This window comes from Pecten maximus, chromosome 11, assembly GCF_902652985.1.
Source record: "Pecten maximus chromosome 11, xPecMax1.1, whole genome shotgun sequence".
NCBI classification, from domain to species: Eukaryota; Metazoa; Mollusca; class Bivalvia; order Pectinida; family Pectinidae; genus Pecten; species Pecten maximus.
In genome coordinates, this window is record NC_047025.1 from 2,355,306 (window position 1) to 2,368,296 (window position 12,991).

The following is a 12,991-nucleotide window of genomic DNA, read 5'->3' on the forward strand; positions in this document are numbered from 1 at the left end:
TCGGGCACCTATATGATTGATCATTATTAAACAAGACATTAGAAGATACATCCATGTAGCCACATGACTGGGCCCTTCCTGAACTATCAGTGTTCTAGCTTTTTCACTCAAGTTAAATCTACTTATTCATGTCTTATTTTGGAACTTATCTTACGCCTTTAAAAAGACGCAGTTTATATTAATTCACCTGAACTTAAAATAAAGACCAAACAAAATCATATAATATACTTGTTTATTAACAAATAAAATAACACTGTCATTGTTCTTTTAAAACTTTCGCTTTTTCTTCTTGAATCCGCCTAAAAGACAAAAAAAAAATTCATTATGATAAGATTATAACAGTTTAACTTGCTTTAAAAGGCAATTCAATGGAATAAAGTGGTCACATGTTCTTTATATAAAGAGGTTTTATATACTATAGATACTTAATTATATAACATAAGGGACAAAAATAGTTGGCCAGTCAACTGACATCCAGATACTTTGCACCTAAACACTTGTGAGTCTTACCAAAATACCAAGATAAGGTTTTATTCTTGATTCATGAATTATTCATTGCAAAGACAATTAGCATAAATACCTTTCTTTCCTTTCTTGCCCTGAAATATAAATGTTAAGTTTCAATTACTTTAAGGAATGTAAACGTCTTGCAATTGAAATGTGCTCAAAGTGAATTATGATATCTCTCATGGTAAAGCATTCTCATTTAAGTTATACTTAAGACATTTTCCCATTTGGCAATCTGCCTCATTAATATGCATAGGAGTTCTCATTGTTTTATCTAAAATTTCTTTTCCTTGACCCACAGTTGTTCAAAAGGTGATTAGGCTAATCACGTTTTAACAACAATTTTTAGACCATGATAAAATCATTTCTGGTAAAATTAACATGACCAAATTTTATGATACTATAACATTCGTCAGTATCTTCCAACCTGGCTATTTTAAGGAATACACACACTCAGGTTTAAGTAAAGGAGATATGATAATCTCACTAATCAAGTGATTAAGCTAATCATCTTTGCCCAGTTGTTCATAGGGTGATTAAGCTAATCACAGTTTAACAACAATACTAAAAGCCTGATATACTAAATCTAGTAAAACAAACTTGACAACATTTAATGAAAATAAAACACTTGTCAGTCTCTTTCTATCTGCTTATTTTGAAGAATGTAAACACATAGGATTTGAAGTAAACGATAAATGAGATTTTCACTAATCACATGATTAAGCTAATCATCTTTTGAACAACTGGGCCCTGTTGAGCAACTGACTGCTGCTTCTTATGTTGTCAGTAAAAAAAAACACAAATATTCAATCTTGATTTTTTCTCTTGGGGGCCCCCCCCTCCAACCTAAACTGGGCAAAGACTAAACTGATATAGTTATCAGTCCCTCCACCAAAAAACAATTGCAATTTAATAAAAATCCCTTTATCTGAACAAGTGAAGAAGGATTCAAAAAGTTTATCTCTATTTCGTATATTGGGCCCTGCTTGTCTTCCCCCAAGGAGGCCACAAGAAGGCCCAGACCCTTCTATGCTACAAATTCCCTTCTGGACAAGAAGCAATTAAAGAAAAGTTGACACAAGAGGCAATGTAGGCCCACCAGACCTCTTGTTTGTAGATATCTAGGCCCAGCAGACCTCTAGTTTGAAGGTATACAGGCCCACCAAACCTTTACTTTGTAGATATCTAGGCCAACCTGACCTCTAGTTTGTAGATATCTAGGCCCAGCAGACCTGTAGTTTGAAGGTATACAACCAGGATGACCTCAAGTTTGAAGATAGCTAGACCCAACAGACCTAAAGTTTGTAGGTATACAGGCCCACCAGACCTTTACTTTGTAGATATCTAGGCCAACCTGACCTCTAGTTTGTATATATCTGGGCCCACCAGACCTCTAGTTTGTAGATATCTAGGCCCAGCAGACCTTTACTTTGTAGATATCTAGGCCAACCTGACCTCTAGTTTGTATATATCTGGGCCCACCAGACCCCTTGTTTGTAACTATACAGGCCCAACAGACATTTTCTTTGTAGATATTTTAGGTCCAACAAATCTCTTGCTTGTAGGTATCTAGGCCCATTAGAATTAGACCCATCAACATTACCTGATTATTTTAAATTAATTATGTACATATTCATTAACTTAAAATAAAAGCTGCAAACAACTTTCATTTTCTACTTTAAACAGAAATAGTACCTTGCCAGCTTTTTTCTGCTTCTTTCGTGAGGGACCATCCTAGAAAAGAAAGTTGAGAAAGTTTATCATCCTTTTTAGATCTGTATTATAAATTTTCATGAATGTTACTTTACAGAATGCTCAATTGAAATAGACGCTAATTAAAACAAAATCAAAACTGATCAAGTTAGGATAGAAGATATATCAGTAGAAAAAAATTCAAAAGTCCCTTTGGAGGAAGTGTCATAATCTAGCATCTTGCAATGAAATTGAAACAATTCTGACAATTTCTAGCCAGGATAAAGGTATTTGTCAACATTATTTCCAGTAATGATGTCAGTCCTAGTGTTTTTACGAGTGATACCTGATGTGTCAAATCTCCTCCTTCTCCCATTATGGCACTGATATCATCAAACTGTGTCAGACTGTTCAGCGATGACATGGTGCCCACTCTCCGTGCTTCATTCTGTGTATAAAACATACAAACACGTAATTCAGAATAAAATTGCTAGTTATAATTCAGAAATTCAATATTTTAAAAATGATATGGTACTAAATATTCTATCACATCTTTTTTTTCTTTTTATGCATTAGATTTATATTGAAATTATAAAAATTTCAAACAATAATTTCATAAATTAGAAAGCACATTTGAACCCTGTGACCTTGAATGTAGGTCATGGTCATTCATCTGAGCAAACTTGGTAGCCCTTCGGCTTCACTCCAGCATGTTATAAGCCCAATATCAGGTCTATGGGGCCTCTTGATAAGCAGTGTTTAAAAGCCAAGAGCGCCTAATGACTGAACAACCAGATGGCCGGAAGATGGGCATCGCATCACAGCATAGGAAAATCATTGATTCCTGTAATTCTTTTGGCTGTTTTATAGTTGAGAACATACTGTTTCTACTTGATAAAAGTTCTTTTATTTTCTTAAAATGTTGAGAAAAACCATACGAATATCTATTTTCTAAATTATCCTGATTCACATATGTACAGGTATAAGTAAAAAAAAAACTACCATCACAATTCAGATCAACTTTCCCATATTCATATTTTAATTCATCAGCAAATACGCACCCTCTCCTTTTTAGATATAGACACTCGAGTGAAAAATTGTTCTTCATATCTGAAATAAAAAAGTATGACAGTGTAGTGGCTATGACAGTATCATACTGACCCAGATTTTTCTTGGAAATCATATCAACACAAAATTATCTTAATAAGTTGATTAAAACTGAAAATTTAGATCTAAGTCATTGAAAGCAAATTAATCTGTATGCTGTATGTTTTGAATTTTATAAAGACTGTTAAAAAGCTATGCACGGGACAATACTGTATTAGAACACGGACAACACTATTATACCAGGATCTAATTAACATCAGAATGTAAGGGTTATTAAACCCAAGTCTAATTACCATCAGAATGTAAGGGTTATTATACTCGAGTCTAATTAACATCAGAATGTAAGGGTTATTATACCCCGAGTCTAATTAACATCAGAATGTAAGGGTTATTATACCAGAGTCTAATTAACATCAGAATGTAAGGGTTATTATACCAGAGTCTAATTAACATCAGAATGTAAGGGTTATTATACCCGAGTCTAATTAGCATCATAATGTAAGGGTTATTATACCCGAGTCTAATTAACATCATAATGTAAGGGTTATTATACCCGAGTCTAATTAACATCAGAATGTAAGGGTTATTATACCCGAGTCTAATTAACATCCTAATGTAAGGGTTATTATACCCGAGTCTAATTAACATCAGAATGTAAGGGTTATTATACCCGAGTCTAATTAGCATCATAATGTAAGGGTTATTATACCAGAGTCTAATTAACATCAGAATGTAAGGGTTATTATACCCGAGTCTAATTAACATCAGAATGTAAGGGTTATTATACCCGAGTCTAATTAACATCAGAATGTAAGGGTTATTATACCCGAGTCTAATTAACATCATAATGTAAGGGTTATTATATTCGAGTCTAATTAACATCCTAATGTAAGGGTTATTATACCAGAGTCTAATTAACATCATAATGTAAGGGTTATTATACCCGAGTCTAATTAACATCAGTATATAAGGGTTTTTATAAAATCATTAATTAAAATACATACTCCTTAATTTCCTTTGTCCTCTTGTCCACTTTAGATCTGTGCAGATCACGAGATTCCTGTTAATTGATGAAAAATAAGATACTGTGTGATTGATGGAAATATATCATAAATCATTAAATATTTGTGTGACCACAGAGCAGAACAATATACATCCATCAAATGTCATATATATATATGTAGTGTTACACGTATATGTAATATCTTAAGAGAAATCAGATTTGATTCACCTTATCTGAGTGGTTATAGATAAAATGCTTCAATCCTCACTTTTACTTTCACTGCAATATTTAATTTTCTTACACTTTGAGGAATACCAGTAATGAGGAGTTACCAAAGTAGTCCCATTAAACACAACTTGATTATATCATAATCATATTATTAGATATTTTGATATCATGATCTTCAAAGTTTAAAAGAAATCATTCGTAAATGTATGATCTCTGAACAAAACACTGAAACAAACCATAGCAAGCGATACAAATCCCCTCACATATACCTGCTGAATAATCCTAAAATTAATATTCCCTGATACCAACTTATTTGAATTATTCTCATACTTTACCATTACATGAAGTATGATCAAAATCCTTTTAAATAATGAGTTTGCTAGAGCTGTGACAAAGATGTTATATAAATAGTAACAACGACCTTGTCCTTGACCTTGCCAGCCTGAAGCACAAACTTGTTTGAGGTACGTATACTCATTATAGACTGATGTATGAAGTTTTATTGAAATGTTAAAAATTAGTAGAAATAGTTACTTTGTCCGTGACTTAAGTCATTAGAGCGCTGACAAGATGCGAACATTTGAACGTATGTACACACATACAGAACACTACATCTCATCCCCGGCTTCGTTGCGAATGGATTATAAACAAAGGAAAACGAATTTTGCAAAAACAGTCTAATTAAAATTCCTTTCATGGAAACACAACTATGTATATCATGATTATAATGCATACCAAGTTACAAAAAGATCAATCAATAAATAAAGGAGCTAGATCTCCAGACAAACAAAGGTTTACGCCGGACAAATATACAACACCCTACTACATGTACAATAACCAGTCAGAAACAAGTATAGAAATTATAAGTAAAAAGAGACACATTCTAGATATCACGAAATTTTCTAACTTTTTTAATGATTTTTAATATAATTTCAAAATTTATTATGATTATAAAACGATCAGTTTCAGTTGAAAGAGAATGGATGGAAAAATGTAGATTTCATGACAATTTCAATTAAAAGAGATTGGATGGAAAATGCAGATTTTATGACAATTTCAATTAAAAGAGATTGGATGGAAAATGTAGATTTCATGACAATTTCAATTGGAAGAGATTGGATGGAAATGTAGATTTCATGACAATCAAATGTTTATGCTGGCCATATGGAGAATGCTATGTCATGATACTTTTATGAAATATTGGCGGATGTATATAAAGAGACTGTTTCTATAGAGATAACAACCTGTATTTCCTCGGGAGCATCAGTTAACTGGTTTGTCATCTCCCTCACTAAGCTACTGCTCGCTGCACGCCTCTGAGCTTTCTCCATGTGACGCTGTTTTTTCTCCTCAACAGTCTCATCGCCATCTGTTTGTAGAATTGTTTGGGTATTAAAGTTAGTCAAATACACCTGTCCAAAACATCTTGATATTTGATGAAATGTACATGTATATATTTGAACAGAATTTACAAGATAGATTGAACCCCCAGGACCAGGGTTCAAAATTAACTCTTTATAACTAGCAAAATGCCAGTTAAATTGCAGGAAATGCTAGTTCAAATTTTTTCTACTAAGTATGTTTTCCCCAACAATCTGTTCATATACATGATACACAAGCATAAATAGGGAAAATATGAGTTGAAAATAAATTTATAACAACATTAGAAATTAGGATTTTAAGAAATCTTTCCAATAAGTGGTGTGATTCCTGTATTTTCTCTACTTTATATTAAAATTATTGAAAACACTGCTTTAAATTTTGCTAGTTCAAAATTTCATTTTGCTAGTGGAAATTTCAGGCACTTGAAATGAAATGCTAGTGATGAACAAATTTAATTTTGACCTCTAAAGACCACTGGTGATCATGTCTAGATGGGAAATCCCCAGGTCACTTAACTCGATATTAGCTAGATGGAAAATCCCCAAATCACTGAACTCTAGATGGGAAATGGCCACTGAAATATAGATGGAAAATCCCCACATCGCTAAACTCTATATATGGAAAATCCCCAAATCACTGAACTCTAGATGGAAAATCCCCAAATCACTGAACTCTAGATGGGAAATGGCCACTGAAATATAGATGGAAAATCCCCACATCGCTAAACTCTATATATGGAAAATCCCCACATCGCTAAACTCTATATATGGAAAATCCCCACATCGCTAAACTCTATATATGGAAAATCCCCAAATCACTGAACTCTAGATGGAAAATCCCCAAATCACTGAACTCTAGATGGAAAATCCCCAAATCACTTAACTTTAGATGGAAAATCCCCACAACATTTAACTCTAGATGGAAAATCCCCACATCACTTAACTCTAGATGGAAAATCCCCACAACATTTAACTCTAGATGGAAAATCCCCACATCACTTAACTCTAGATGGAAAATCCCCACATCATTTAACTCTAGATGGAAAATCCCCACATCATTTAACTCTAGATGGAAAATCCCCACATCACTTAACTCTAGATGGAAAATCCCCACATCACTTAACTCTAGATGGAAAATCCCCACATCACTTAACTCTAGATGGAAAATCCCCACATCACTTAACTCTAAATGGAAAATCCCCACATCATTTAACTCTATATGGAAAATCCCCACATCACTTAACTCTATATGGAAAATCCCCACATCATTTAACTCTATATGGAAAATCCCCACATCATTTAACTCTAGATGGAAAATCCCCACATCACTTAACTCTATATGGAAAATCCCCACATCACTTAACTCTAGATGGAAAATCCCCACATCATTTAACTCTAGATGGAAAATCCCCACATCATTTAACTCTAGATGGAAAATCTCCACATCACTGAACTCTAGATGGAAAATCTCCACATCACTGAAGCCTAGATGAGAAAAAAAAAAGACTTCTGATAGAATCTTACCGTAATGAACAGCTGCAAGCTTAGGTGGTACGTAAGCACGAGGTTTCTTTTCCTTTTCCTCTTCATCGGAGCCAGACTCCTCGTCTGAATCTTCACCCTCCAACTAGTGAATTAGGAAAAAATCATGTGAATTAAATGTTAATTAGGAAAGAGATCCCAGAGTTGAATCTTGGGGCCCAACATTGAAAAATCTTTACTGGTTCTATGTGAAATAGACCTCTCTATTTTTCCTTTCTTTCATCTATTCCTCTAAATAATTTGATAACGAGAACAAGTGGAACTGACATGTGAAGTTTGAGAAACTTCACTCTGGTTCTTTTAAAGAAATTGCAAAAACAAACTTTTATTCTCAAAATCCAAGATGGCTACCTGTCAGCCATTTTACTTTTCTGATAAAAAAAATCAAAAATGAATTGGCAGCACAACTAAGTGCCAGGGGAATCCACACATGAAGATCGAGGAATATCCCTCCAGTACTTTCCATGGCTTCTCCAGTAATGACATTATGTATATTATATGACATTTTGTATATTATGACATAGTGTATGTTATGACATTTTGTATATATATATATGACATATGGTATATTATGACATTTGGTATATTATGACATTGGGTATATTATGACATTTGGTATATCATGACATTTGGTATATTATGACATTGGGTATATTATGACATTTGGTATATCATGACATTTGGTATATTATGACCCAACTAAAACCTTGTAACAGATAAGTGATGAGGTAGAGAGTAACCAATGAACTTTAGGCATTTAAAAAATAAACAGAAAGAGTAGAAACTAATGTCGCACAACTAATGTTAAAAATTATAAGCTGATTGATGTAAAAGGCCAATCAGAAACATTACCTTGTTAATCAGGTTGTCTGGGTTGGCCTTAAATCTCAGTGGGTCTGCAGCACCTGCAAACAATGACCACAATATCATACGCTCGTTATATTTATCACTGCATGGAGCTGCTCAGCACGCCGTGGTGCAGGGAGTACCGTAATGCTACAGACAATGGAAATCCAAGTGGAAACAAAAAGGTTGTGAACCTGCTCAATGGACATGAACAGTGTGGAAGAGAAAAACATATTCCAGTTGAGAACCATGCAACAAAAGTAAAATCCACATTTTCCAGCATGGCAGTCCATGGCTTTTCCAACTGATCCGAAGGGATCACATTGGATGCCAATATGAAAGATCAGTGAAAAACTCATTTTCTATTGCAAATAAAACTCACAAAACTTACTAATCCGAAGGCTTCCGACGATTTATTGGCCTTTTAAAAAAAATCTGACAGGGATGGACATCAGATTTTTTCAAAGGCCAATAATTACATCAGAAACATTCCGATCAACACCTTACAAATGACTCAGTGATGTTTATTTAAACCTAGACAAAGATATTAAGCTAACTTACCAGTGTCCCCAGTGATGGCGGTCCTGATAAGCTTATCAATTTGGTATTTTAGTTTTTGGTCAATTGGGCGTAACTTTTCTAGCACCTGCACAAAAAAAAATCATTTATATATATTTCTGTGAACATATATCCCTTCAAGGTCTAATTTCAGTATACCAAACATATCATTCCATGATAGGTTAGTATAATGATTATGTTGGTAATCGGTATTAGTTTATATTGATATTATCTGGCCAAACATGAAAAATAATCCAAGGGACAGAACTCTGTATATTTAATTTTTTTTTTTTTTAACGTCCTATTAACAGCTAGGGTCATTTAAGGACGTGCCAGGTTTTGGAGGTGGAGGAAAGCCGGAGTACCCGGAGATAAACCACCGGCCTACAGTCAGTACCTGGCAACTGCCCCATGTAGATTTCGAACTAGCAACCCAGAGGTGGAGGGCTAGTGTTAAAGTGTCGGGACACCTTAACCACTCGGCCACCGCGGCCCCTCCTGTATATTTAAACTACCTCAGGTACATATATGTGGTGCTACTTGGTGTTAGTGTAGATATTAATATTATCTGGCCAAACACAAAAAATAATCCAAGGGACATAACTCTGTATATTTAAACTACCTCAGGTACATATATTAGTGCTAATTGGTGTTAGGGTAGATATTGATATTAACTGGCCAAACATGAAATATAATCCAAGGGACATAACTCTGTATAATTTAATTACATATATGTAGTGCACATATGTGACATTATATAAGTAACACACTTAAAATTTGATGTAGTGGGACAAAATATTAATCTATAAGTTTCATTTGGGGGTTATAAAGTCTATAACTATTACATGTCGGAAACATTTATATGTATACTGAAAAATCTATTTAGTTATTTCAGATTTGTATCCACTATATCATCACTATAATATAACACTATATAAAGAGTTATTTGTATTAAATTAATCAAAGGAAATATCAACATATTAAATGATTAAGAAAAATTACAACCAATTAAAATATCACATGATATTCTAATGAATTAGTTAATTGATATACGTATATATGATATATATATATATTGGAGGACATTACTGTGTGAAAATACATGTAGTGCAGGCAAATAACCCATGTACCTTTGTTTTGAAGTCCGATCGAATAGAATAAAACCCAGACCTCCCAATATAGGTGAAAGCAAGTGTGGCCGACCCCTCTAAATATATACTCTATGCCTTAGTCTACTACCAAATTAATGTTGTTAACAATCTGTCACCTGACTGACCAACCACTCTAATTATATACTCTCAGGTCGAGAAAAAACCCAGGTCTGATGGCCCGGGGCCAGCAGATTTGGTCTGTGGGCAAGTAAAGGTTGCTGACTACTTGCCCGATTGGCAAGTGCAAAATTTCTCATATTTTTTACTTTTCCCCCAGAGTAATTGAAGATACTACTAATTCAGTTTAATTGGACCACTATGTTTCACCTGTGGGCAAGTACTTTTGAATCCTAACTTGCCCGAAGGACCAATTATGCTGACATTTTTCTTCCTTCCCTGACTCTATGCCTTAGTCTACTACCAAATAAATGTTGTCAACACTCTGTCACCTAACTGGCCGATATAGTCTACTACCAAATTACTGTTGTCATGGTAACAAACCGTGCGTATCTCCGTGAGCCTGAAGATGGCTGGATCAGCCTGTATCGACTTTCCCCTCGCCTTCTGTAACATCACATAAGTCAGGTTGATTAAGTAGCTCAACAGCATCTGGTATTTCATCTCCAGGAAACTCAGCCCCTGTAAGTAAACAATGTCAATATGCTGTGTCAATCTTATTATTGATATCCCACTTTACTCGGCTGGGAGAAGAAAGTAGAATCATGCAGCAACAATCTTTGCATTTTTGTCATAAGTGATTAATTAAAACGCTGAAAATTCATCCAATATCTAGGATCAAAAAGAAATCTTCAGAAATTATCTATAATCAATTAGGTCTTGAATTAATTGAAACAAGAAATATCTTTAAAAGAGATAAACGGCATAGTTTTAATGCTGGTGGTTATAATGTAAAATTGCTGGTGAAATAAATTAACAAACTAACGCGTTTCAGCACGTATAACAAAATTATATCAGTTTGAATCATTTTTGGTGATATTGTGACTGCATTTGAATTAGGAATACAATTTTACTAATTTGTCATTTGAAAAGAAACATCGACTTAAGTAGCTTGCATTTAATCTCAACTTCGTGTCGTTTTTAACTGCATATCTGCATTTTGCATTTACCGCTACATTGACCAATCACATACTTCATCTTGACCAGTAACGCCACCTGTCGCGTCATATCCTGGGCCAAAAGAATATTATACGGCTATGCCAAAAAATTAGGGCTAATCACTTATATTATATATGTAATTAATATGTCAGATCATAGATCTGTTATAATTTTCAGAATCTCCACTATTTCTCAGCTGTACTGCATGACAAAAACACTCCACTGACAATGTAATTGAGATATGATGACTGTTAATCTACAGCTATTAAATTATTAATGACACTTGAATTCTGATACGATTTCAAGATGGAATAACACAAGAATTAGATAATGAACATATTGCAAGCATAAGCAATTTAATCTAAGTCCATTTAACAAAGAAATACAAACAACAATAAGTTGGGTTTCTTTTGATTCAAGTAACAATTTTACGCAAGAAAAATTGATTACCAAATGATAATGAATCTGGCCTGTGTCAATATCAATTTTCCTGACTATCTACAGTTTGTGCTATATACACATGTACATACTCCCTTATAAAGTTCCCTGAATTCAGTTGTTTAAATTGTTCAATATAGATTATATATATTAATTCGGCATACACATTTATGTATATAAATATCTATACATATAACACACCATTCATTTCATTTTAAGTCTGTGAACGCACCTTTGAAGTGTTGATTTCGCCCTTCTCTGCTCTATCTAACATTGACTGGATCTGCTGACAGGCAGCAGTGGCCCCCTTATCCACGTCTGTCAGCAACCCCATGGCTTTCTCTATATCATCCATAGTGAAAATATATGGCTCCCTGTTTGTAGTCACTGAAAGAACAGAAAAGTATCAGTTTTTAAGCTTAAGTATTGATCTAGAGATGATCATTATAAAAAGGTTAGGGAAAATCGTCAAATTGCGTATAATATATGCCATCTTGCATACATATATCAGATATGCAAGTTGGAGTAATGATTTGTACATTTAACTAAAATTAGCCAAAATCATTAAAACAGTCCATTTTGCAATCATTGTTTGAAGGCGCATTGATTTATTACTGTAACCATGGTAATAATTAATACCCGCAATATACCGCTTGGCTAGAGAGATCTTCTCTTTAGCTCGTTCGGTTGAGTATAACACTTGTAAACCAGAGGTCCTGGGTTTGATCCCTGGCAGAGGCTGAGATTTAAATTAAAATAATCATGCGCTCTGTTACATTACAACAAAGTAAATAATATTTCGATACAAGATGTGCAAATAGTTCTTACTTTTGCATTTGTCTTGTGATTAAATAAATGTGATTTAACCAATGCAATCTAGTCTGATAATTATATAGGCCTACTGTAGACTCCAGAAACAAGATGGACTTCATTTCATAACAGGTGCTTATGAATAAATAATTCTAGATCTCCAAAAATGAAACTTTTGCGTTTCATAGTTAAATTTGTACATCTGAAAATATCATTTCCAGTGTACCATTTATCTCTCTCTCAAATGTCACATCCTAAAAAGTGAAATACGCTGTTAAGCAAAGTACGGAATAATTACATAATGTCTAGATCTGTCAACAGGTGCATGTCTCAAGTGTTTATACTAAAATTAGAGTCTTATACTTTTCTGAAAAGAAATCAAGGCTGTCTCGACATTTCGATGAAACTCCCACCACTCTCAATTCTTTTGATAAACATTACCTAAATGCAAGTATTCAAGAGGGATCCCCTCATGTCTTCAACGATTTCAAATATCTGTTCGATGTTCCCCTGTTCCCTGCTTTTCACACGTGTTTTTATTTAAAGCGGAAATGCCGGAAATGAAATCACACCGTTTCCGGATATGATAAGGGCTATAGTAGTATATAGCC

At 34.0% G+C, this 12,991-nt stretch overlaps 1 protein-coding gene across 1 annotated transcript; it reads right to left on the bottom strand.

Annotated features, from left to right (window-relative positions):
* Window positions 1-218: 218 nt before the first annotated feature.
* Window positions 219-12,972, bottom strand: LOC117337755 (neuroguidin-like). The gene is made up of 13 exons (XM_033898863.1): window positions 12,822-12,972; window positions 11,803-11,957; window positions 10,518-10,655; window positions 8,869-8,953; window positions 8,314-8,366; window positions 7,444-7,546; window positions 5,782-5,906; window positions 4,311-4,366; window positions 3,261-3,309; window positions 2,546-2,647; window positions 2,203-2,241; window positions 581-599; window positions 219-299 (listed from the first exon to the last, which is right to left on the bottom strand). The coding sequence occupies exons 2-13, from the start codon at window positions 11,923-11,925 to the stop codon at window positions 268-270; spliced, it is 924 nt and encodes a 307-aa protein (XP_033754754.1). The 5' UTR covers window positions 11,926-11,957; window positions 12,822-12,972; the 3' UTR covers window positions 219-267.
* Between the last annotated feature and the right edge of the window lie 19 nt (window positions 12,973-12,991).